The sequence below is a fragment of the Oncorhynchus kisutch genome, linkage group LG4, assembly GCF_002021735.2.
Source record: "Oncorhynchus kisutch isolate 150728-3 linkage group LG4, Okis_V2, whole genome shotgun sequence".
Taxonomy (NCBI): domain Eukaryota; kingdom Metazoa; phylum Chordata; class Actinopteri; order Salmoniformes; family Salmonidae; genus Oncorhynchus; species Oncorhynchus kisutch.
The window spans coordinates 40,975,067-41,002,325 of NC_034177.2; the positions used below are offsets into that span (position 1 = coordinate 40,975,067).

The 27,259-nt window shown below is 44.3% G+C and overlaps 1 protein-coding gene across 4 annotated transcripts in view; it reads left to right on the plus strand.

The window, feature by feature from the left end:
- The window catches only part of btbd11b (BTB (POZ) domain containing 11b), a 129,321-nt gene that overhangs the window by 97,786 nt on the left and 4,276 nt on the right, over positions 1–27,259 (plus strand). For 3 of the 4 annotated variants that reach the window (XM_031822944.1, XM_031822945.1, XM_020481019.2), the window contains 11 exons: positions 3,710–3,914; positions 7,598–7,750; positions 8,060–8,225; positions 15,904–15,993; positions 17,463–17,564; positions 18,512–18,605; positions 19,293–19,428; positions 19,825–20,057; positions 22,825–23,003; positions 25,301–25,406; positions 26,733–26,835. In XM_031822944.1, the coding sequence (XP_031678804.1) occupies positions 3,730–3,914; positions 7,598–7,750; positions 8,060–8,225; positions 15,904–15,993; positions 17,463–17,564; positions 18,512–18,605; positions 19,293–19,428; positions 19,825–20,057; positions 22,825–23,003; positions 25,301–25,406; positions 26,733–26,835 (1,547 nt within the window). In that variant the 5' untranslated portion in view covers positions 3,710–3,729. The remainder of the gene's footprint in view (positions 1–3,709; positions 3,915–7,597; positions 7,751–8,059; positions 8,226–15,903; positions 15,994–17,462; positions 17,565–18,511; positions 18,606–19,292; positions 19,429–19,824; positions 20,058–22,824; positions 23,004–25,300; positions 25,407–26,732; positions 26,836–27,259) is intronic. The other variant, XM_031822943.1, reaches the window with a different exon arrangement.

Sequence of the window (27,259 nt, forward strand, 5' to 3'; positions counted from 1 at the left end):
GTGAAATGGTAGCTCTTTTATTAGAGGACATGACAAAGCTAGCAGATTCTCCTAGTTTCATTATTTCCATCTGAATCTGTATTTGTATTTAGTAGGGATCCTCATTAGCTAACGCTAGCGCCAAGGCAGTAGCTACTCTTCCTGGGGTCCAAACACATTAAGGCACTTACATTACATATAAAACACAAGATAAAACAGTACATCATATCATAACATTATTGCACCACTACACATCTACAATACAAAAATGGATAATACCACCATACAACAATATTACAATGTACGTGTGTATAGAATGCGTATGCGTGTGTCTGTACTTTTGTATGTGTCTCTTCACAGTCCCCGCTGTTCCATAAGGGTTCTTTTTATCTGTTTAAAAACAATCTGATTCTACTGCTTGTATCAGTTATCTTATGTGGAATAGAGTTCCATGTAGGTATGGCTCTATGTAGTACTGTGTGCCTCCCATAGTCTGTTCTGGACTTGGGGATTGTGAAGAGACCTCTGGTGGCATGTTTTGTGGGGTATGCATGAGTGTCCGTAGTTTAAACAGACAGATTGGTGCATTCAGATTGTCAACACTTCTTACAAAAACAAGTAGTGATGAAGTCGATCTCTCCTCCACTTTCAGCCATCTGTAGCAGATGGGTGGTTGTTTTACTGCACTTCTAGAAGAAGCTCATTGTCTGTGAAGCCTATGGCACTGTGCTGTGCCAGACAGTATTGCTGTTGGGTTGTTGGGTTTAGTAATCTCAGTCCTCAGCCCGACGCCTGCCTGCCTGCCTGCCCCGCCCGCCCGCCACCCCATTCCAGGAAATGTCACATGCCAGCGTCAATAAGAGATGAGAATGGCTATTACCCCATCGCCCTGAGCTGCCCACCTCAGTCCCCGCTCCTTCCACTACACATGAGGGCACTATTAGCCTGGTTGCCATCTCTGTTCAGCTATTACATTCCACTCCTTGCCACTCCTGTCATTTGTCAAGGAGTGAAATGTTAGCTAAAAACCAAGACTAGGGCACTATTACACTGTATTCCCATTTGTACAATTAGTGTGTGTGTGTGTGTGTGTGCGTGTGTGCGTGTGTGTGCGTGCGTGCAAGCTTTTATGCATGCATGTGCAATGTCATACTGTTCCATACAATGCTGCACTGTTTCTCTTATCAGTCGAGCACTGACATCTTCCAGGTCTGCTGGCTGGAAGATAGACTGTTGATTCCAAGCATCCAATTCCCCCCTTTTAGTGATGCCTCCACATCTCTTATTGTCACGGCAAAATGGAATCTTGGCAGAAGTCAAGCCGCACAATTATGATGCTAAACAAGCCGTTTGTCTCTTTGAATGACTGTCCCCATAGAAGCATCCCTTTATTTGTACAACTGCTACTTGTTGTTTCCACTGAATGAGTTTGGTGAGAAATAGATCCTTCTGAAAGAACACTCTTTAGTCTTTAATTGAATGCAATGTGCTGTGATTGGGGAACAGACCCTTATGTGTGAATGTGAAACCAATGGAACGTGTCATTACAGTATTACTTGGTTGAGAAAGACTAGCACAATGTCATTCTATATCAGGAAAATATGCAGTATGTTTGTCTGATGCATAATAATATTATATACATAAGATGTGTTTTTCTGTTGTATACAGTACCAGTCAAAGGTTTGGACACACCTACTCATTCAAGGGTTTTTCTTCTTTTTTTCTTCTTTTTTTTCTACATTGTAGAATAACAGTGAAGACATCAAAACTATGAAATAACACGTATGGAATCATGTAGTAACCAAACACGTGTTAAACATATCAAAATATATGTTATATTTGAGATTCTTCAAAGTCGCCACCATTTGCCTTGATAACGGTTTTGCACACTCTTGGCATTCTCTCAGCCAGCTTCACCTGGAATACTTTTCCAACGGTCTTGAAGGAGTTCCCACATATGCTGAGCACTTCTTGGCTGCTTTTCCTTCACTCTGCGGTCCAACTCATCCCAAACCATCTCAGTTGGGTTGAGGTCGGGTGATTGTGGAGGCCAGATCAACTGATGCAGTACTCCATCCCTCTACTTCTTGATCGAATAGCCCTTACACAGCCTGGAGGTGTGTTTTGGGTAATTGTCCTGTTGAAAAACAAATGATAGTCCCGCTAAGCGGAAACCAGATGGGATGGCGCACCGCAGCATAATGCTGTGGCAGCCATGCTGGTTAAGTGTTCCTTTCCTGTGGCGGTCCTCATGAGAGCCAGTTTCATCATACCGCTTGATGGTTTTTGTGACTGCACTCAAAGAAACTTTCAAAGTTCTCGAAATTTTCCAGATTGACTGAACTTCATGTAATGATGGACTGTAATTTCTCTTTGCTTATTTTAGCTGTTTAGCTGTAAATAGGGATATATTCTGTATACCACCCCTAACTGATTAACCCCAAACGCGTTAAGAAGGAAAGAAATTCCACAAATGTACTTTTAACAAGGCACACCTGTTAATTGAAATGCATTCCAGGTGACAACCTCATGAAGCTGGTTGAGAGAATGCCAAGAGTGTGCAAATCTGTCATCAAGGCAAAAAGGTGGCTACTTTGAAGAATCTCAAATATAAAGTATATTTTGATTTGTTTAACACTTTTATGGTTACTACATGATTCCATATGTGGTATTTCATAGTTTTCATGTCTTCACTATTATACAATGTAGAAATACAAAATAAAGAAAAACCCTTGAATGAGTAGGTGTGTCCAAACTTTTGACTGGAACTGTATATATATAGTAACAGAAGTGTACGGTGTGATAGGGCCCAGGTGTTTCAGAATGTCCTGCCATGATAGAGATGTAGAAGTATATAGCCTACAGTATGTTTCTAATGCAGAGTAATATATAAAATGTGTGTTTCTGCCCTATACAGTAGCAAAAGGGTGAGGACTAATACTTGTTGTGTCAATGAGTTAAATACTGCAGCCTTTGAAACCCACATTCAGTTTGACTGATTCTCAGTGGGATTGTATCTGGGCCCAGCTGTCTCATTGTCTGGCTTCCACGTCTGTGTGGCATTAGAAGGCAATATGTCGTGTCCCTTCAGCCCAGTAAAAAGTTTGTGGGAAACAGTTTTTGGCAAAGAGTGTTTGCATACTAAGCGTCTGGAGAATATTCTAATTTTATGAGGAAATCTTTTTAAGCAGAGAGTTTGAGTGCCACTGCAGGCCCTTAAAGTACAGGAGGATTATGCAGAGCATGAGTAAATAGCAAGGAGAGTATTATGTATATAAATATTCATATTTATAGAAACCATTCGTGGCTACGTTTTTACTCGACAAAATCTCCTTTAGATAAGATAGTTATGAACTCTGTCTTTCTGTCTGTCTGTCTGTCTGTCTGTCTGTCTGTCTGTCTGTCTGTCTGTCTGTCTGTCTGTCTGTCTGTCTGTCTGTCTGTCTGTCTGTCTGTCTGTCTGTCTGTCTGTCTGTCTGTCTGTCTGTCTGTCTGTCTGTCTGTCTGTCTGTCTGTCTGTTTGTTTTCAGGGTGTTTCTTCACAATGGGGTCTAGACATTCCCAGTATAATCTATCGCCCCTTACAGTGTGTTGTGTGTGCGTGTGCATGTGTGTGCATGTGTGTGTGCAGGTGGACATTCCCTCCATTTCTTGATGACCTTCTTTTTGTCCAGCTCCTGATATTAATATGGATGTGCGTACCCCCCCATCCTTTCATTGTGCACTGCAGGTGACCTGGTCTCCCGGGCCATGCACCACCTCCAGCCGCTGCATGTGAAGAACCACAGCAACGGGACGCCCATCCACCAGAAGAGCAGCTCAGTGCACTGGGAGCCTGAGGCGCTCTATACCCTCTGCTACTTCATGCACTGTCCCCAGATGGAGTGGGAGAACCCCAACGTAGAACCCTCCAAGGTTACCCTGCAGACAGAGAGGTAACACGCACACACAGAAACAAACACAAACCAGCAGGCACACAGTGACGGACACACTCACACACCTCATGGGATATACGGGTATTCAAAGTATTCTCATTTTCTTACGTTACAGCCTTACTCTAAAATGGATTAAATAAATAAAAATGTCTTCAGCAATCTACACACAATAGATGCAAATGCATAAACAACATAAATACCTTATTTACAGTATTATTCAGACCCTTTGCTATGATACTCGTAATTGAGCTCAGGTGCATCCTGTTTCCATTGATCCTCCTTGAGATGCTTCTACAACTTGATTGGAGTCCACCTGTGGTAAATTCAATTGATTGGACATGATTTGGAAATGCATACACCTGTCTATATAAGGTTCCACAGTTGACACTGCATGTCAGCAAAAATCAAGTCATGAGGTCGAAGGAAGTGTCCTTAGAGCTCACAGACAGGATTGTGTCGAGGCAGAAGGGTACAAAAACGATTTGGCAGCATTGAAGGTCCCCAAGGACACAGTGGTCTCCATCATTCCTAAATGGAAGAAGTTTGGAACCACCAAGACTCTTCCTAGAGCTGGCCACCTGGTCAAACTGAGCAATCGGGGCAAAAGGGCCTTTGTCAGGGCGATGATCAAGAACCTGATGGTCACTCTGACAGAGCTCGAGAGTTCCACTGTGGAGATTGGAGAACCTTCCAGACGGACAACCATCTCTACAGCACTCTATCAATCAGGCCTTTATGGTAGAGTGGCCAGACGGAAGCCACTCCTCAGTAAAAGGCACATGACTTGGAGTTTGCCAAAAGCCACCTAAAGACTCTCAGACCATGAGAAACAAGATTCTCTGGTCTAATGAAACCAAGATTAAACTCTTTGGTCTGAATGCTAAGCATCACGTCTGGAGGAAACATGGCACCATCCCTACGGTGAAGCATGGTGGTGGCAGCATCATGCTGTGGGGTTGTTTTTCAGCGGTAGGGACTGGGAGACTAGTCAGGATCGACACAAAGATGAACAGAGCAAAGTACAGAGCGATCCTTGATGAAAACCTGCTCCAGAGCACTCAGGATCTCAGACTGGGGCGATGGTTCACCTTCTAACAGGACAACGACCCTAAGCACACAGCCAAGACTACGCAGGAGTGGCTTCGGGACAAGACTCTGAAAGTCCTTGTGTGGCTCAGCCAGAGCCCGGACATGAACCCGATTGAACATCTCTGGAGAGACCTGAAAATAGCTGTGCAACAATGCTCCCCATCCAACCTGACAGAGCTTGAGAGGATCTGCAGAGAATAATGGGAGAAACTTCCCAAACACAGGTGTGTCAAGCTTGTAGCATCATACCCAAGAAGACTCGAGGCAGTAATCACTGCCAAAGGTGCTTCAACGAAAGTACTAAGTAAAGGGTCTGAATATTTATGTAAATGTGGTATTTCCGTTTTTATTTTTAATCAATTAGAAAACATTTCTAAAATCCTGTTTTTGCTTTGTCATTATGAAGTATTGTGTGTAGATGGTGGGGGGGGGTATTTAACCCATTTTAGAATAAGGCTGTAACGTAACAAAATGTGGAAAAAGTCAAGGGATCTGAATACTTTCCGAATGCGCTGTACATGGGCTGTTATGTTGATGGTGTAGATAGACCGTTAGGATTCACATTCATCCATTCATCAGACGGGTAAGACACAAATGTCATGGTAGTACTTTCATTCTGTCGTGAACCAAAGCCATTCTGAAGTACGCGACACACACCTCCTGCATTTAGCTTTCACAGTGAGCCTCAAGTCTCCCACGTCCCTTAACCAGATGTTTTCCTATAGAGGAAAAATATTTAAATGGAGTCAATTGACAGCTTGTTAATGTACATTAAGCCCTAACAATCACATGCAGGGGGAATCAGCAGGAAATTATCATTGAAACACATATGGCTTTACTAAATTGCTCTCACTGACATAGTCATTACATTTCAGTTATAGGCTGTATTGAGTCCATGTTTTAGAATGGTATTATGCGTTACCCAACATTTCCATGATGTCGATTCTGAGATCCCTCCTATACCTTAGACTTTGGTGTACTCTTAAAACGGCAAAACAGCTATCTATAGCTGTCTATCTACACTGTTCATATTTACACTGGCTTGGAGTTTTTCCTGGCCAGGTCACCTGGTGAGGAAATGCTCCTATACATTATATAACCTCACAGGACCAGAATGTCCTGAGGATATGAGGAAACCTCTGTCAGGGGAAGGGGAAATGGGTGAATAAGCTGACAGTTGATGCAGAGCAGGCCTCCTCCGGGGCTCTACACTTTACAGCCCTGTAATGGAGAACTAACTGCTAATGTGTCTTCCAGGTCTCCTTCCCCAGTCTGCTTCAGCTCTGAGCACCAAAAAGAAAGGTTCCTAATGAACAGATTTGTAGAGCAGAATTGGGAAAGCTGCGTGATTCCAATCGTGTTTTAAAACCTTGCCTAGGTCTACACTTAATTGGAAATCTTCAAAGAGAATGGTCGGAAACACGTCTTAAAGCTAGCCCGTGAACTATGTCTGAGCTTTTCTGTTGGTTTTGTAGTGGAATATATTGGCCGATAAAATATACACTACTTCATGATGTGGTGTTGTGCCTTTTGAAACGCTGGTACAGATTGTGTCATAGTGCCTCAAGGTCACATGTTTCCCAGGACTTTGAAGGGAGTAATTTATATTTGCATGTGTGCAGTGATGAAAATTTGAATAATTAAATAGCAGGATTCTCCCTCAGGCTAGAATACTACTGATGAATGACAGACTGATTATAAGTGACAAATATATGACAGATGTACAGTGCTATTCGGAAAGTATTCAGACCCCTTCACTTTTTCCACAGCCTTATTCTAAAATGGATTAAGTAAATACAAATCCTCAGCAATCTACACACAATACCCCATAATGACTTAGCGAAAATAGGTTTTTAGAATGTTTTGCTAATTTGTTAAAAATAAAAAACAGAAATACCTGATTTACATAAGTATTCAGACCCTTTGCTATGAGACTCAAAATTGAGCTCAGATGCTTCCTGTTTCCATTGATTATTGATTATTAAAATTGGATTATTAAAATGTCTAAAATCCTGTTGTTGCTTTGTCATTATAGGGTATTGTAGGTAGATTTATGAGGAGAAAAAAACAACAATTGAATCAATTTGAAATAAGGCTGTAACCTACCAATATATGGAAAAAGTCAAGGTGTCTGAATACTTTCCCGAAGGCACTGTACATGTAGGAGCGAAGCTGGGGCTGGACATTCAAGGCATTGAGCTATCTTGTGTGAGATAATATGCAGTGATCTAGAGTCACATCAGTATTGTTCAATATTAACATTACATGTATATTCATATTCATAGTAATAATATCTATGACTGACAGGTGACATACATATGAATATGTTTCTCCATCCTCTAAAGAACAAATACAGTTAAATGGGAAAAAGCTGTTAGGGTCTCTGAATAAAGGAGTAGCATAACTGTGCTCCAAGACACTGATCTAAAGTCACTTTTAAATGACAATGGTTAGAATGTCAGATTTGTGTAAGCTAAGCAGATTTTACCTGTACCAGTCAGCCCATAGTTGATATTGATGACTCCTGTGCGTGTGTGTGTGTGTGTGTGTGTGTGCGTGTGTGTGTGCGCGTGTGCGTGTGTATGTGTCTGCAGGCCTTTCCTAGTGCTGCCTCCCCTGATGGAGTGGATCAGGGTGTCGGTGGCTCAAGCCGAGCACCGCCGCAGCTTCTCAGTGGACAGTGACGACATCCGGCAGGCCGCCAGGCTGCTACTGCCAGGGGTGGACTGTGAACCACGCCAGCTCAAGTACGGCATGGAAACACACACACATGGCACGCAGGCTCGATACACCCACACTCAACAATATGAACTCAAACAGACACATGCACACACACTACCACGGATGGACCCATGTCCACGCTCACACACACACATGCACACACACACACACATACACACACACGCACTCCAACACACACACTCGAACACACACACACCTCTCATACAGTTGTTATTTGTCCTCACTCATTTAACACACAAATAATTTCTGTCCAGAATCATTGTCACACTCTAAATTCAGCTCATTGATTTCCTTTCCTGTGATTTCCCTACCAGGACGGATGACTGTTTCTGTGCTTCCCGCAAGCTGGATGCAGCTTCTACAGAGGCTAAGTTCCTCCAGGACCTGGGCTTCCGTATGCTCAACTGTGGCCGGACCGACCTGGTGAAACAGGCTGTCAATCTGCTGGGGCCTGACGGCATCAACAGCATGAGTGAACAGGTTAGTTAGACACACACACACACATTCACAGGCACACACACATACATACACATGCACAAATGCATGCATGCACGCGTGCCTGCACACACACACATACACACACACACACACACACACACACACACACACGCACACTGCCTGGGGAACAGAACATAGAGCAGACATAACGTAAAACCAAGCAGACACCTTGCAGGCAGGCAAGCACTGGCAAAGATGCTTACACACACAAACGCACGCACCCCTTCGGCCTCATATACACATGGATGGATGCCCACGCCCACAACCACCCACCCATGTTCTCAACTCAATTTGACCTGCCACTTTTTTTCTGCTCTGTGGTAAACGTGTGAAACTCAGTATTGCCCACTCTCTCCTACACACATCAGTCCATTGGGACAACACACACACACACACACAGCTACATCTTACTATACTTGTGAGGACTTTTTGTGGACCTAAAATTGATTCCCATTCAAAATCCTATTTTCCCTAATCCCTAACTCTAAATTGAACCCTAATCCTGCCCTACTCACTGTTGAACCTTTAACCTGTATTTTTGCTGCTGGTGTTTTCTCTAAGAATTGGAAAGCGGCACATGTTCTCCCCCTGAATAAAGGCCGGAGATCCTTCTGATTTACATAATTACTGCTGAAAGTTATCTTGCTTAGCCAAGGTACTAGAATCCCTGACCCAGCTAAGAAATGTTTTACCTTCTCACTCTATTCTAAATATGCACTAGTCTGGTTTTAGATGACGTGTTGAATTGGCTAGATTATAAAAAACATTGTGCTGCCCTATTTATAGACCTTTCCAAGGAATTCGACACCATTGACAATTCCCTACTCATTCAAAAACTTTTTGAAATGGGCCTGGACAAGGAATCGTGCAAATGGTTTAAGAGCATTCTCACGGACAGGACACAAAGTGTGCTTTCTGATGGGGTCAATTCTATTTCCTCTATATTACGAAAAGTGTACCGCAGGGGTCGGTATTGAGACCTGTTCTCTTTACTATTGATATAAATAATATTGGTCTATGTATTAAATCCAGTACTATTTATCTGTATGCAGACGGTACGTTTATGTATACCATTGTTCTAACTGTAGACCAGGCATTGTTAGAGCTGCAATCTGATTTTGTTGCATTACAGAAATCCCTACTTAATGCGGGCAAAACTAAATATTGTTCTCTAATTCATGGCACTCACAACGAGTGGGTTCCCGCCCAAAAATATCTCGGTGTCTGGATTGATAAAGATTTAACATTTAAAAAACATGCTCATGAGCGAGTTAAAAAGCTAAGATATAAAGTGGGCTTCTGTTTTAAGAATAGATCTTGCCTCACCATGAACAGCAGGGTAAGTTTTAATACATATTACTGCTTCCTGTATCAGAAGGTGAGCTGGACCTCACTAAAGTCCCGTAGAACCCTTCATTACTCGATTCTTGTTTATAAAGCTCTGCTCAACAAGCTTCCAACATAAACTATATATAGAAAAGTATGTGGACACCTCTTCAAATTAGTTGATTCGGCGATTTTAGCCACAGCTGTTGCTGACAGCTGTATGAAATTGAGCACACAGCCTTGCAATCTACATAGACAAACATTGGCAGTAGAATGGCTTTACTGAAGACCTCAGTGACTTTCAACTTGGCACCGTCATAGGATGCCACCTTTCCAACAAGTCAGTTTGTAAAATGTATGCCCTGCTAGAGCAGCCCTGGTCAACTATAAGTGCTGTTATTGTGAAGTGGAAACGTCTAGGCGCAACAACGGCTCTGCCGCGAAGTGGCCACCCAAGTAGGCCACCCAAGCTAACAGAATGGGACTGCTGAGTGCTGAAGCGCGTAGAGAGCAAAAATTGTCTGTCCTCGGTTGTAACACTCATGGTCGAGTTCCAAACTGCCTCTGGAAGTAATGTCAGCACAATAACTGTTTGTCGGGAGCTTCGTGAAATGCGTTTCCATGGCCGAGCACCCGCACACAAGCCTAAGATTACCAGACACAATGCTAAGTATTGGTTGAGTGGTGTAAAGCTCGCCGCCATTGGATTCTGGAGAAGTGGAAACGCGTTCTCTGGAGTGATGAATCACGCTTGATGAATCTGGAGTGACAAATCTGGGTTTGGGGGATGCCAGGAGAACGCTACCTGCCTGACTGCGTAGTGCCAACTGTAAAGTTTGGTTGAGGAGGAATAATGGTCTTGGACTGTTTTTCATGGTTCAGGTGAGGCACCTTAGTTCCAGTGAAGGGAATTTATCTATTTTTATTTATTTTTTGTAACCCCTTTTTCTCCCCAATTGGTAGTTACAGTCTTGTCCAATCGCTGCCACCCTCGTACGGACTCAGGAGAGGCCAAGGTCGAGAGCCGTGCATCCTCCGAAATACGACCCTGCCAAGCCACACTTCTTCTTGACACACTGCTCGCTTAACCCGGACGACACTAGGACAATTGTGTGCTACCCCAATGGTAACCCGGTCATGGCTTTGCTGTGACACAGCCCTGGATCGCACCCGGATCTGTAGTGACGCCTCTAGCACTGTGATGCAGTGCCTTAGACCACTGCGCCACTCGGGAGGCCCGTGAATGGAAATCTTAACACTACAGCAAAGAATTAGATTTTAGAGAAATCTGTGTGAAATCTGTGAAAACTTTGTGGCAACAGTTTGGGGAAGGCCCTTTCCTGTTTCAGCATGACAATGCCCCAATGCACAAAGCGAGGTCCACACAGAAATGGTTTGTCGAGATCGGTGAGGAATCATTTGCCTGGCCTGCACAGAGCCTTGACCTCAACCCCATCAAATAACTTTGGGATGAATTAGAACGCCAACTGCGAGCCAGGCCTAAGCGCCCAACATCAGTGCCAATCTCACTAATGCTCTTATGGCTGAATGGCAGCAAGTCCCCACAGCAATGTTCCAACATCTAGTGGAAAGCCTTCACGGACGAGTGGAGGCTGTTAGCAGCAAAGGGGAGACCAACTCCATATTAATGCCCATTATTTTGGAATGAGATGTTCAACAAGAAGGTGTCCACATACTTTTGGTTATGTAGTGTATCTCACTTCGCTGTTGAAATATAAAAATATGTTTGCAGGGTTGGTTAACTGACCCCCTGGATTAACTCTTGAGATCTCGCTTGTCTCCACAAAGTTGGTTAATCCGCCTTTAGTTTTAAGGCACCACAGTTAGGGAATACTTTACAAAAAAAATTACACCGGGATTCCCGGTGCCGATAGGGCAGTTTTAAACTCTGTTGTTACATTTAATTGAAGTATGCAATTGTTTCAATTGACTATTATTACTTGTTGTAATAACCTGATGTAATATATTTACAGTTGAAGTCGGAAGTTTACATACACTTAGGTTGGAGTCATTACAACTCGATTTTCAACCACTCCACAAATTTCTTGTTAACAAACTATAGTTTTGGCAAGTCGGTTAGGACATCTACTTTGTGCATGACACAATACATTTTTCCAACAATTGTTTACAGACAAATGATTTAACTTCTAATTCACTGTATCACAATTCCAGGGGGTCAGAAGTTTATATACACTAAGTTGACTGTGCCTTTAAACAGCTTGGAAAATTCCAGAAAATGATGTCATGGCTTTAGAAGCTTCTGATAGGCTAATTGACATAATTTGAGTCAATTGGAGGTGTACCTGAGGATGTATTTCAATGCCTACCTTAAAACCCAGTGCCTCTTTGCTTGACATCATGGGAAAATCAAAAGAAATCAGCCAAGACCTCAGAAAAAAAAAGTCTGATTCATCCAGGGGAGCATTTTCCAAACGCCTGAAGGTGCCACGTTCATCTGTGCAAACAATAATACGCAAGTATAAACACCATGGGGCCACGCAGCCATCATACCGCTCAGGAAGGAGACGCGTTCTGTCTCCTAGAGATGAATGTAGTTTGGTGCAAAAAGTTCAAATCAATCCCAGAACAACAGCAAAGGTCCTTGTGAAGATGATGGAGGAAACAGGCACAAAAGTATCTATATCCACAGTAAAACAAGTCCTATATCAACATAACCTGAAAGGAAGAATCCGCTCAGCAAGGAAGAATCCACTGCTCCAAAACTGCCAAAAAAGCCAGACTACAGTTTGCAACTGCACATGGGGACAAAGATTGTACTTTTTGGAGAAATGTCCTCTGGTCTGATGAAACAAAAATAAAACTGTTTGGCCATAATGACCATTGTTATGTTTGGAGGAAAAAGAGGGAGGTTTGCAAGATGAAGAACACCATCCCAACCGTGAAGCACGGGGGTGGCAGCATCATGTTGTGGGGGTGCTTTGCTGCAGGAGGGACTGGTGCACTTCACAAAATAGATGGCATAATGAGGACACAACTGGGCAGAACTGAAAAAGTGTGTGTGAACAAGGAAGCCTACAAAACTGACTCAGTTACACCAGCACTGTCAGGGGGAATGGGCCAAAACTTATTGTGGGAAGCTTGTGGAAGGCTACCCGAAACGTTTGGCCCAAGTTAAACAATTTAAAGGCAATGCTACCAAATACTAATTGAGTGTATGTAAACTTCTGACCCACTAGGAATGTGATGAAAGAAATAAAAGTTTAAATAAATAATTATCTCTACTATTATTCTGACATTTGACATTCCTAAAATAAAGTAATGATCCTAACTGACCTAAAACAGGGATTTTTTACATGGATTAAATGTCAGGAATTGTGAAAAACTACGTTTAAATGTATTTGGCTGAGGTGTATGTCAACTTCCGACTTTAACTGTATATGTCATGATCGTTTGAAGCATACTTGGACCAACGTGCAGCGTGATCTGGGTTCCACATCTTTATTTAGAAATAAGTGAACCACACAACAAAACAATAAAGACTAAACGAAATGTGACAACAATGGAGTGCTAACATGCAACTACACATAAACAATATCCCACAAACACAGGTGGGAAATACAGCTACTTAAATATGATCCCCAATTAGAGACAACTATTACCAGCTGCCTCTAATTGGGAATCATACAAATTCACCAACATAGAAAAACAAAACTAGAAATAATAAACTAGACTAGCCCCCAGTCACACCCTGACCTACTCCACCATAGAAAATAAGGACTCTCTGGTCAGGACGTGACAGTAACCCCCCCCCCCCCCAAGTTGCGGACTCTGGCGCAAAACCTGAAACATAAAGTGAGGGTTAGGGAGGGGTGTCTAGTATCGGTGGCGGCTCTGGTGCAGGACGAAGAACCTGCTCATCCCACCAGCATCGGGGGCGGCTCTGGTGCGGGCCGAAGAACCCGCTCATTCCGTGGCTCCAGCCATGGACCCAGGCTGAACACTGTGCCTGGACTGGACCTAGATACCGAGGAAGGCTCCTGCCATGGAGCGGGACTGGACACCGGCCCTGGCCTGGACATCAGTGCAGAGGAAGACTCCTGCCATGGAGTGGGACAGGAAGCCGTGTCTCGACTGGGCATCGGTGCAGAGGAAGGCTCATGCCCTGGAGCTGGAGGTTCGGACCATGGACTGTCGAAGGAGGTTCCGGATAGTGGATCATCGCAGGAGATTCCGGACCATGGACCGTCTCAGGAGGTTCCGGACTGTGGACCGTCGTTGGAGGTTCCGGACTGTGAACCATCGCCGGAAGCTCTGGACTGGAAATCGTCGCCGGAAGCTCTGGACTGGGAATCGTCGCCTGAAGCTCTGGACTGGGAACCGTCGCCGGAAGCTCTGGACTGGGAACCGTCGCCAGAAGCTCTGGACTGGGAACCGTCGCGGGAAGCTCTGGACTGGGGAGACACACTGGAGGCCTGATGCGTGGAGCCGGCACAGGTGGCACCGGACTGGTGACACACACCTCAGGGCGAGTGCGTGGACCCGGCACAGGACGCACCTGACTGGGAAGACGCACTGGAGGCCTAGTGCGTGGAGCCGGCACAGGTGGCGCCAGACTTGTGACATGCACTTCAGGGCGAGTGCGGGGAGCAGGCACAGGAAGTGCCGGACTGGGGAGGCGCACTGGAGGCCTGGTGCGTGGAGCTGGCACAGAACGTACTGGGCTGTGAATACGCACTGGAGACCTGGTGCGTATAGTCTGCATGAATTGTACCGGAACTTTAACACACTTCACACGGTGAGTACGAGGAGTTGGCACAGGACGTTATGGGCTGTGGAGACTTGGTGCGTAGAGCTGGCACAGAGCTGAGAAGGCGCTTTCCAACGCGCCTGCGCCACAGCATACTCCTTTCCATAACCTCTCTCCGGTATCTCTCATTACTTTCTATCGACTCCCACACAGGCTCTGGCTCACTCTCCAGTTCCGCCAACCACCCCATGTGCCCCCCCCATGTGCCCCCTTTTGGGCTTTCTCTGTGGCTGCGAACCCCGGCGTTGTTGCTGTCCCCCCTTCTCTCCTTGCGTCTCCCGCCAAGGAAGGTGATCCTGTCCTGCCAGGATTCCTCCCAAGTCCAGGGTCCCTTCCCATCCAGAATCTCCTCTCAAGTCCATGTTACCCTCTCCTCCTGGGCACGCTGCTTGGTCATGTTGTGGTGGGATATTCTGTCACGATCGTTTGACGCATGCGTGATCTGGGTTCCACATCTTTTATTAGAAATAAAACAAACAAAACAATAAAGACTAAACGAAACGTGACGACAATGGATTGCTAACATGCAACTACACATAAACAATATCCCACAAACACAGGTGGGAAAAACAGCTACTTAAATATGATCCCCAATTAGAGACAACGATTACCAGCTGTGACAGTATATCTGTCAATCATTTTTTTTTTTATTGTTGTTGTGTTGATTGAATTTTTGTCCTCAGGGCACCATTGCAAATGAGACTAAACTAATTCCAACACTAACCAGAATTCTAACTCTAACCCTAAACACAACTTCTATGACTAAAATAGCCTTTTTATACTAGTGAGGACTGGAAAAATGTCTGGTACTCACAAATTTAGTCAAACGTGTATACACACACACACACACACTGTTGCTAGTGAACCAGCAACATTCAATTTTCAGTTTTTAGTTTGAGGCTGTTCTGAGCTGAAGAACGCAACTCATTCCCTCCAGACTGCCTCCTGCCTTTGATGTTTAGACTGACTGAGGAGCCCATTGGAAACACACTGTTCCCAGTGTCTTAGGGAGCTGCAGAACATTACTCCTCTGAGTTTTCCATGATCAACGCCACACGCTACTGTAGTTAATCAAAGTGGCTGGAGGGGGAAATTTCAAACATGGAGTCCAAGTGTGCTGTAAGCAAATCCAAGAAGTCAGATACAGGTCAAGCTGAGGATTGTTGTCATGTGTTGACGGCTTTGACTTGTGCTCATGTATCTGCGGTAGTTTGGGGAATCACGCTCGCATGATGAGTAGTAACCTTGTCTAAGACCTGAAGAATTGTTTTAGCTCACCGAGGTATTTCCTAGGCTTTAGCTCCACGAGCTAACACAGTATTGTGGTGCACAGGAGAAACTGTGGGTATTCGAACACAGATGGTCAAACTCACAGTGTAAAGCAGCCATCCACTGTCATACAAAAATGATGTCCTTGACATCTGCTTCATATCTGCTTTATTCAACTCACATAACCCTGAACATCTGGACTATCTGTCAAACAAAACCCTAACTGTAATGTGACCAATGTATCTTCCGACCCCTGACCCCTCTGATGTACATCAGGGAATGACCCCTCTGATGTACGCCTGTGTGAGAGGGGACGAGGCCATGGTCCAGATGCTGTTGGACGCTGGAGCAGACATCAACAGTGAGGTCAGTGATGATGACAACACCATGTTGTCTAGAATGATATGTATGTAGCCTGTTCCCAGATCTGTTTGTGTTGTCTTGCAAACTCCTATGGTCATTGTCTTGTTTGGCGTCATCATTCCAATTTATGTGTTGTGAGACGGGAGAAAACCCAGATTGTGTTGTCCCTCATCTGTCCCCACTCCTCTCCTGTTGCCATGCTGTATGTATAGTGAGAAGAGGGTACAGTCATAATCATGAGGCACGGGCCGCCATGCTGTTTACTGTACACAATTTAATGACACACTGTTTACAGTTGAATTACACAGACATAACTGTAAGCTCACCTTTTAGCTTATTCCTTTGGTACAAAGAATGAAAAGAGAACATTAAATACTATATGTTTGAGGCATTTCTCAGGTAAGCTTTGGGGGATCTTTGGTTGTAGCCTAGTTACATGTAATGGTGGCCTATGCCTGTTAGTCCTAGTCTTGTTGAGTCACCTCATGACTGTGGAACCCACCAGCCATCACGTCAGAATTCATGTCGGCCATGATAGTGGTAACCCCAGAACAAAGCACTCAACACAACACTCCAGTAGGCGGAGGATGGTTTATGTCATTGGTTATTTTGAACGCTCGTTATCATCGCAATGAGATCATAATGATTCATCTAAAGAAAGTTAAATGGAGCACGTGACTGTTTTGATTGATTAGGCAACAGGACACTGTTTGTTGCTTCCGGTATTTCTGAAGATCTGCACACACCAGGTCAAATAGAATAAACATGTGTTACTTCTGCCTCTGTGTATCCTCAGAGTAATTAAGGTCAGGAAAAGTACATTAAAGCAAAGCAAATTTGAGAAAAGTCAATTAGAGAAGAGCTCAAAATGAGTGTCCGCTTCAGAGACTCTTGAGAGTTGCTCGAGGGAATTGTGTGTGCTTCGTTCACGGGTCTCTGCTCACAGCCTCACATTCATGTGCTCCCAGTTGTTGTCTCAACCCCTGATTGACTGTCTGCCTGAGAGGAAATGTGGTCTAGTTACTGAGGTTAGGTCAACTTAGGTCAGCCTTGGACTCCAGACAGACAGACCAAGGCTGGAAAAGATTGAAAAGTGGAAAGTATCTGAGTACTACACTGTTAAGCAGAATTAGACAGAATCGACTGAGTTGGTTTAGCAACAAAATCTGCAGGATGTCGGCTTTTGCCGCAGGCTAACTAGCTAATTACCTCAGGGTCGTAGTCATTAGGGCATACAACGGAAAAAGTTTTAAAAGCGAGCAGAAAACAAAAGTTAGCTTTTTTTATTGTCTGTAAGTCCAAGTAGACCCTCCCTGTTTCAATCACCCCCTCCCCCGGTTTGGTGCCTAATGAATACGACCCAGCGCTCCTTCCTTTAGACACCCTCCTTTAGTTGCTTGTCTTTGCTGCATAGACTAGAATTTTAATGGCTTTATATCTCTCTTCCCTGAACCTCCCTGATGACTTCCCAGGTGCCAAACACAGTGCACAAGCACCCCTCAGTCTACCCCGAAACGCGCCAGGGGACACCTCTCACTTTCGCCGTGTTACACGGACATGTCCCTGTTGTGCAGGTAGTGATGTCATCCTTTCTCACCTCATTGTGTTTTCTGTCTGTTCACCTCTCATTGTGCATCATATAGTGTCATGCAGGGTGGGGGTAAATTCCATTTCAATTCAGACAATTCAGGAATCAAATGTTTTTTGTTAAACCTTAACTGAAAAGCATTGAGAAAAATTGGATTTAGAGGTTTATATAAATGGAACTGACCCCAATCTTGGTGTCATGGTTATTATTATCATGACATAAATGGTGATAATAACAGCTAAAATGTGTTTTCTCCTAATCCTATGTATGTAATGTCTATGAAATGTCATTGAATGCTGAGTGACCTGAGCTTGAAAACCCAATGGAAACTGGTTGAAATGAAATGTACTAGTTTGAACGATTGTGTGATTCTCTACTTCCTCCTGCTGAAGTGCACGTAGCACACACTGCATTAACTTAATGGAAACAGGACAATCTGTTTGTCCACATTGCTAATGGTTATTAAACACAATGGACCAACATCGCAACGATCTTTCCACTGACCTGCTAAAACTAATTAGCTCTACTTGTTCAATGAAAAGGTGGGACTTTTTCCATAGCCTCATCGAGGGGTTTCGGAAGTACATGGAAATCACATGGGCGGAAAGAAGAAAAACAGGATTTGTGGTTGAATAAATGCAGATTTAGTGTTCAGGCTCTTTGGGGTAGAACTTTCCCTAAGCACCTGTAATGTTCAGTCAGATTTGGTTGGGGGCTTTTCAGTTTCATAATTTCACACTCCATTTCCCAAGCCATCTGTTCTGCCAGGCTGTAAAATTGTACTATCCAGTATGTGGTTCAGGTTGTGCTGTCTGAGTCTATCTTGGTGATGGGCCACTGATGCTCATACCAACCCTTCAGAGAGTGAGGATAAGTCTGACTCCTCGTTTCTCCCCCTTGCCTTAACCCTGCCTCACCCACTGCCATCCACAGCTGCTACTGGATGCTCGGGCCAACGTAGAGGGCTCCCTACAGGATGGCATGGAGAACTACACAGAGACCCCGCTACAGCTGGCCTCCGCTGCAGGTACACTACTGGAACAGCATGCCTCTGACAGCCTGCAGCCGACCTTGCACAACCAATGTGGCCTACATCATGATGGCCCTGCTGATAATAACCAGAAGATGCAGTGGGATGTTATGAATAGGTCCTGGATTTTGGGCTGACCACCTGCCTAGAGAAATCTCAGGGCCCCGCATTGGGGAAATAATTTTTCTTTTTCTGGGAGATCTAGCGCACTCATGCGCACACACACACACAGACACCTTGCAGATATACAGATGTAGGATCTTAATTTGAGTCAGTTTGCTACAGTAGGAGAATAATCCTGAAGCAACAGGAAATGTGAATTATTATGTGGATTCGAATTAATGGACATTTCTTGTAGGGGTTGATACATTTTTCATTAGGGAAAGTCAATTGGGATATTTTTAAGTGGAAATTACAACATTCTGAAGCCTTTTTAACCTTGAATACACTACAAGTTTGCATTTCCTGCACACTTCTCAGCAACAAAAAGGTGATCAAATTAAGATTTGACATCTGTAGGCACACTAGCGAAAATGTTCACACACACAAGAGCACAACTACGGCCTCATGTACACATGCATGGATTGACGCACGCACACAACATCTGCAACAAACCACCCTCATACACACATTCTCAGCTCAACTTGACCCGGAACTTGACAGGCAACATTCTATTCCCCCTAGGTAACTTTGAGCTGGTCAGTCTGCTGTTGGAGCGGGGAGCAGACCCCATGGTGGGAACTTTGTACCGTAATGGCATCTCTACAGCTCCTCAGGGAGACTTGAACTCCTACAGTCTAGCAGCAGCACATGGACACAGGTAACACTTCCATAGTATGATCAAAACACTTTACAGAGAAAACACATCTTTCAAACCACACACACACACACACACACACACACACACACACACACACACACACACACACACACACACACACACACACACACACACACACACACACACACACACACACACACACACACACCAGACACCCCCCTCCCCCACACACACACACACACACACACACACACACACACACACACACACACACACACACACACACACACACACACACACACACCAGACACCCCCCTCCCCCACACACTCACATTGCATCGTTTTGTGTTGACATCATCATACCTTGCATTATCACTACATCACTACAACTGTCACTACTAACAAATATTTCTGTCTGCTATCCTCCACGTACAGGAACGTGTTCCGTAAGTTGCTGTCCCAGACAGAGAAGGGAAAAGGGGACGTGCTATCCCTGGAGGAGATCCTGGCTGAGGGGACAGAGGAGGAGAGGGGCCTGGAGGAGAGGAGCCCCTCCCAGCTGGACCTGGTCCGGACAGGCAAGGCCAAGCTCAAGGCCCTGAGAGAGGCCATGTACCACAGCTCTGAACACGGACACGTGGATATCACCATCGACATACGCAGCCTGGGTGAGTGCATACTTGGTAACACTTTATTGGGATAGTCCATCTATATGGGATAGATCAGTGGTGGCTGGTGGCACTTTAAGTCGGAGGACAGGCTAATGGTTGGAACGGAACGAATGGTATCAAACAAATGGTTTCCTTTCCATTCACTCCATTTGAACCATAATTATGAGCCATCCTCCCCTCACCAGCCTCCTCTGGTATAGAGGCTCAACAAACAATCAATAGACCAGATCAGTAACATGTCAAGTTGTCAACTGCATGTCTGTGACCTTGCAACAGGAAACGATCTACAGATGTTTGACTTTTCACCCATGGTCGTATTATTTCTAAACAACATATACATTCTGTAGGCCTTCACAGTAGTTACAGTATAGATACGTGCAGCCTTTGTCAGTATACTAGATATACATTCTCACCCTATACATTGTAATCTAAGAGATCTAATAATCTGGGGTCATTGCATCCCAGTCACATGAGGTTAGCTATAGATTTTCTGCCTGTGTTGTTGTCATTTTCCCACAGGAATGAAGGCCTGGCTGTTTGTGTAACAACCTTGTGTTTTGTTTCTCTTTTGTCTCCTAGTTGCACTGAGCTCTCTTAGTGTGTTCTCACTTCAATCACTCACACTTCAGCCACTTAAAGTCTATAATGCTAAGCAAAGATCTTGTAGTTTATTGACAAGATACAGTACCAGTCAAAAGTTTGGCCACACCAAACTTAATTTTTACTATTTTCTACATTGTAGAATAATAGTGAAGACATCAAAACTATGAAATAACAATATGGAATAATGTAGTAACCAGAAAGGTGTTAAACAAATCAAAATATAATTGAGATTCTTCAAAGTAGCCACCCTTTGCCTTGATGACAGCGTTGCACACTCTTGGCATTCTCTCAACCAGCTTCGTGAGGTAGTCACCTGGAATGCATTTCAATTAACTTGTGTGCAAATAAGTTAATTTGTGGAATTTCTTTCCTTCTTAATGCGTTTGAGCCAATCAGTTGTGTTGTGACAAGGTAGGGGTGGTATACAGTAGATAGCCCTATTTGGAAAAAGACCAAGTCCATATTATGGCAAGAACTACTCAAATAAGCAAAGAGAAACGACAGCCCATTATCACTTTAAGACATGAAGGTCAGTCAAAACTTGGAAAATGTCAAGAACCTTTCAAGTTTCTTGAAGTTCAGTCGCAAAAACCATCAAGCGCTATGATGAAACTGCCTCTCATGAGGACCGCCACAGGAAAGGAAGACCCAGAGTTACCTAGGCTGCAGAAGATGAGATCATTACAGTTACCAGCCTCTGAAATTGCAGCCCAAATAAATGCTTCACAGATTTCAAGTAACAGACACATCTCAACATCTACTGCGTGAATCAGGTTTTCATGGTCAAATTGCTGCAAAGTTAAGCCACTAGTAAAGGACACCAATAATAAGAAGAGACTTGATTGGGCCAAGAAACACGAGCAATTGACATTAGACTGGTGTAAATCTGTCCTTTGGTCTGATGAGTCCAAATTTGAGATTTTTGCTTCCAACCACTGTGTCTTTGTGAGAAGCAGAGTAGGTGAATGGAGGATCTCCGCATGTGTGGTTCCCACCGTAAAGAATGGAAGAGGAGGTGTGATGGTGTGGGGGTGCTTTGCTGGTGACTCTGTCTGTGATTTATTTAGAATTCAAGGCACACTTAACCAGCATGGCTACCACAGCATTCTGCAGCGATACGCCATCCCATCTGGCTTGGGCTTAGTCCCACTATCATTTGTTTTTCAACAGGACAATGACCCAACACATCTCCAGGCTGTGTAAGGGATATTTCACCAAGAAGGAGATTGATGGAGTCAATCTGCCCTCCACAATCATCCGACCTCAACCCAATCAAGATGGTTTGGGATGAGTTGGACTGCAGAGTGAAGGAAAAGCAGCCAACAAGTGCTTAGCATATGTGGGAACTCCTTCAAGACTCTTGGAACAGCATTCCAGGTGAAACTGTTTGAGAGAATGCCAAGAATGTGCAAAGTTGTCAGGGTGGCTACTTTAAAGAATCTGAAAATATAAAAAATATTTGTATTTGTTTAACACTTTTTTGGTTACTACATGAATGTGTTATTTCCTAGTTTTGATGTCCTCACTATTATTGGGGTGGCAGGGTAGCCTAGTGGTTAGAGCATTGGACTAGTAACTAGCTAAATCTGTCATTCTGCCCCTGAACAGGCAGTTAACCCACTGTTCCTAGGCCGTCATAGAAAATAAGAATTTGTTCTTAAATGACTTGCCTGGTAAAATAAAGGTACAATTAAAAAATTTAAAAATCTAAAATGCAGAAAATTGTCAAAATAAAGAGAACCCTTGAATGAGTACTTTTGATTTGTACTGTAATTCACAGAAGACAGAAATAGAACAAAACTGTTTGACATAGAAACACCGGATATTCGTCCAGTTTAAATTTTAAAAGACGTTATTATTGAATTATTAAACATTCCACCCATGAGGCTAAAGAGGGAGCTTTTGGTCATTGACTGCAGGAAAGGGCTACAGGGTACTTCGGCTGTCCCCATAGAACCATTTGAAGAACTGTTTTTGGTTGCAGGTAGAACCCTTTTGCCTTCCATGTAGAATCCTTTCTACAAATGAGTTCTGTAGAACCCTTTCTACTGGAACCCAAAAAGGGTTCTTCCTGGAACCAAAAAGGGTTCTCCTATGGGGACAGCCGAAGAACCCATTTAGAACCTTTTTTGAATACATAATGCCTCTTGGTGTGTCTCAGGAGTCCCCTGGACGTTGCACACCTGGCTGGAGTCTCTGCGGACATGTTTCCTGCAGCACCGGAGACCACTGATCCAGGGCCTGCTCAAGGAGTTCAGCTGTATCGAGGAGGAGGAGTACACACAGGAGCTCATCACCCACGGCCTGCCACTCTTGTTTCAGATCCTACGAGCCAGCAAGGTGACTGGATATCAAGGCCTCTATTCAAAAAGTGTCTCAGACGATTGCTGATCTAGGATCAGGTCCCACCTCTTATTCATTATGATCTGAAAGGCAAAACTGATTCTAGATCAGCACTCTTACTCTGAGTCGGGCGCATATGTCACTGTCTGCCTTCAGCTTTTCTCCATATCCACATTCCACTTTCTGTCAACTTTCAACCTAATTTATTGCGTAGGGAAATTAGTTTTGCAGGAAGATCATACCAAAAATACACACATTAGAGGAATTTCAAAGGGCAATTCACAATGTGAAGGTTGTCATCAGATCCCAACACACAATCACTCTCTGTCCCGTGTCTCCATCCCCATGTGCCCCTCTTTGTCTCCTTTTCTCTCCTGACAGTGAAGATAATCATGTCTTCTCTCTGCCTCACAGCCAGACCCTGAAGAGATAACCTATAGTTGTTCTAATTTCCTTCTATGGGCCCTGGTCAAACGTGGTGCACTAAATACGGAATAGGGTTCCATTTGGAACTCAACCTATTTGTCTTCCTGTGATTATGTAATACAGCCCGTAGCTTCACAGTGACTGACAGAATCACCCAGAGGCCCAATCCATTTCAATTAGTGCCTTGATTTATGATTTATGCCCTCCGGTTATAACTTAGTACCCATTCTTGAAAAACCCACCTTCTCTCTTTTTCTCCTCAAGATTCACTGCAGCATTAGATCCAACAGAATATCTCTGTAATATTATATTATAACTAGAGTCTCCTATTTTGAGTCTCACAATAGAATGCATTTCATTTCCAATCTAACTTTTGGCCTGTCATGTGTGCATTATTGCTGAGAGAGAGAGAGCAGATGAACACACACATGCACATGGGCACTCACACACAAATACACACATACACACACACACTTAAGCACACACACACCTATGCTCTCTCTCTCTCTCTCTCTCTCTCTCTCTCTCTCTCTCTCTCTCTCTCTCTCTCTCTCTCTCTCTCTCTCTCTCTCTCTCTCTCTCTCTCTCTCTCTCTCTCTCACACAAACACACAAACACACACATGGACACACATTGCCCTCTCCTGTCCCATTCCAGCAGCCGCCCTTGTCCCTGTCAGGGTTGATCTATGGCAGAGGCAGTGACCCCATCTCTTTGAGACCCCAGGGACCCCGTCACTGTTTGTCCTGTCATATCCCTGCTAATGATGTGTGACTTCAAGGTAGAACACATTCATCTTCCTCTAGCCAGACTGAGTGTGTGCCAGTCTATTCACACCTCCTTGTTCTCCTTGTTTAACACACACAAGGGAAGGCTGACGCACAACAGAGAGGGAGTGACACAGAGAACATTTGTACATTTGTTTTTCTGTTCACGATGTGATATGAGAATTTGCCTGTGTTATGTTTCAGTAGTTCTTCTGTGTCTCTCAGGAGAGTATACATCAGGTATCCATGTGACACATTTTAATAGCTTTTGTTTGTACAACTACGAGAGCTCAGCCTCTGCCTGGAAAGTAAAAAAAACACATGAACCTCCTTGTGGAGTGAAGTGGCTGGTAATTGATGTTGGAGGCGTCATGCTAGCGTGGTGCAGGGAGGCAGATTTGTTGAATACACAGGGGAATTGTTCTATAAAGCGCACCGGTCCATTGTGTATGCGCGCGTGTGTGTGCGTGTATGCATGCGAGTGTGCGAGACGGGTGTGTGCATGCTACTACCCCTCTACCTTCTCTCCCATAGGCTCTAGTACAAAACGCAGTGACTCAGACACACCCTCCAACAGGAGAAGCCTATTCTGTCCCTGGAGACGTCTCACACTCAAGCCCGACATATTATGTTTTTCATCGTCACGTGGATATACAGCACATACAACAGCATTATAGCTACAGTACATCAGTGTGATACTCACCCCATCCACAGATAAAGGGTGTGGGTCACCTGATGTCTGCAAGTGGCCTTTACTAATGGTTGACTGTGAGCTACTGTGCTTGATCAGTTAGTCGCCTTTGTGACTTGAGATATTTGAAGATTTGTTAGTGAATGTGGTAGTGGATATCTCTACATGAATAGGCCTTTTTAAATTATGGGTATGGAGTAATCTCGGAATCCAGAACTAAATTCTCGCATAAGCGCTGACCTCCGACCAGCTAATGGATTGTGGGTGTTGGGAGAGACTGGGTATGGAGTGTTGTATCTAAATACCCATGTATTGTGGGTAGGAGTGTTGTATCTAAATACACATGTATTGTGGGTAGGAGTGTATAAAACTAGTCTGATGTCTAACCCCTCCTGTCTGTTATGTTCCAGAATGAGGTAATCAGCCAGCAGCTGTCAGTGATCTTCACCCAGTGCTACGGGCCATACCCCATCCCCAAACTCACAGAGATCAAGAGGAAACAAACCTCACGCCTTGGTGAGCACTATAATTAGGATTTTGACACTTTGCAGCAATAGCTAGACTTCTACATATACACTACATGACCAATAGTATGTGGATACCTGCTCATCGACACCTCATTCCAAAATCATGGGTATTAATATGGAGTTGGTCCCCTCTTCACTGCTATAACAGCCTCCACTCTTGTTGGTAAGGCTTTCCACTAGATGTTGGAACATTGCTGCGGGGACTTGCTTCCATTCAGCTACAAGAGCATTAGTGAGGTCGGGCACTGATGTTGTGCGATTTGGCCTCGTAGTTGACGTTCCAATTCATCCCAAAAGTGTTCAATGGTGTTGAGGTCAGGGCTCTGTGCTCTCACCAATCTCGACAAACTATTGAACCTCGCTTTGTGCACGGGGGCATTGTCATGCTAAAACAGGAAAGGGCCTTCCCCAAAATGTTGCCACAAAATTGGAAGCACAGAATCGTCTAGAATGTCATTAATTGTATGCTGTAGCTTTAAGATTTCCCTTCACTGGAGTTAAGGGGCTAATCCCGAACCATGAAAACAGCCCCAGCCACTTATTCCTCCTCCACCAAACTTTACAGTTGGCACTATGCATTCTGGCATCCGCCAAACCCGAATTCATCCATCGAACTGCCAGATGGTTAAGCGTGATTCATCCCTCCAGAGAAGGTGTTTCCACTGCTCCAGAGTCCAATGGTATTGAGCTTTACACTACTCCAGGCGACACTTGGCATTGCGAATGGTGATCTTAGGCTGCTCGGCCATGGAAACACATTTTATGAAGCTCTCGATGAACAGTTCTTGTGCTGAGGTTGCTTCCAGAGGCAATTTGGAACTTGGTAGTGAGTGTTGTAACCGAGGACAGACCATTTTTACACACTATGCGCTTCAGCACTCGGTGGTCCTGTCTGTGAACTTGTATGTCCTACCACTTCGCGGCTGAGCCTTTGTTGCTCCTAGACATTTCCACTTCACAATAACAGCACTTACAGTTGAACGGGGCAGATCTAGCAGGGCAGAAATTTGACGAACTGACTTGTTGGAAAGGGTACCACGTTGAAAGTCACTGAGCTCTTCAGTAAGGCCATTCTACTGCCAATATTTGTCTATGGAGATTGCATGGCGGTGTGCTCAATATTATACTCCTGTCAGCAACGGGTGTGGCTGAAATAGCCAAATCCACTAATTTGACGGGGTGTCCACATACTTTTGTATATATAGTGCACAGATTCACATGAATATAGACATGTGCCATCTGGTGGCTAAAGATAGTAATAAACTGGGTATTCAGAAGTGACTTGGAATACATGATGAATCTGTGTGCCTTCCAGACCCTCACTTCCTGAACAACAAGGATATGTCAGATGTGACCTTCCTGGTGGAGGGCAAGCCCTTCTACGCCCACAAAGTCCTGCTCTTCACCGCCTCCGGCAGGTCAGAACGCTGCACTGCACTCTCTCTCTCACACACACACACACACAGACAGACACAGACACACAGGGCAAGTTTTCTGGACACAGATTAACCTAGTCCTGGACTAAAACACACTTTCAACAGAGATTCTCCAATCATGATTTCTAATCTTGGATAGGCTTAAACTGCATGCTGGCATATTCCTACATTTCCCCTTGCCCCTAGATCTGAAATGATTGGATAAGTGTAAGTGAAAAGGTATAAACTCCCCCCAATCTATCTGAGGGAAAGTGAGAGCTTTTCCTGATCAGGTCACTAAACACTCCTGTCCCCAACTACCCATACATAACTCAAAACCATTAATGCCGAGGTCATTTGATCCCTATATTTCAAATGTGCTTGTGTTTCACCATATAGATCTGGATACTTGCGCCATCTGTACTCT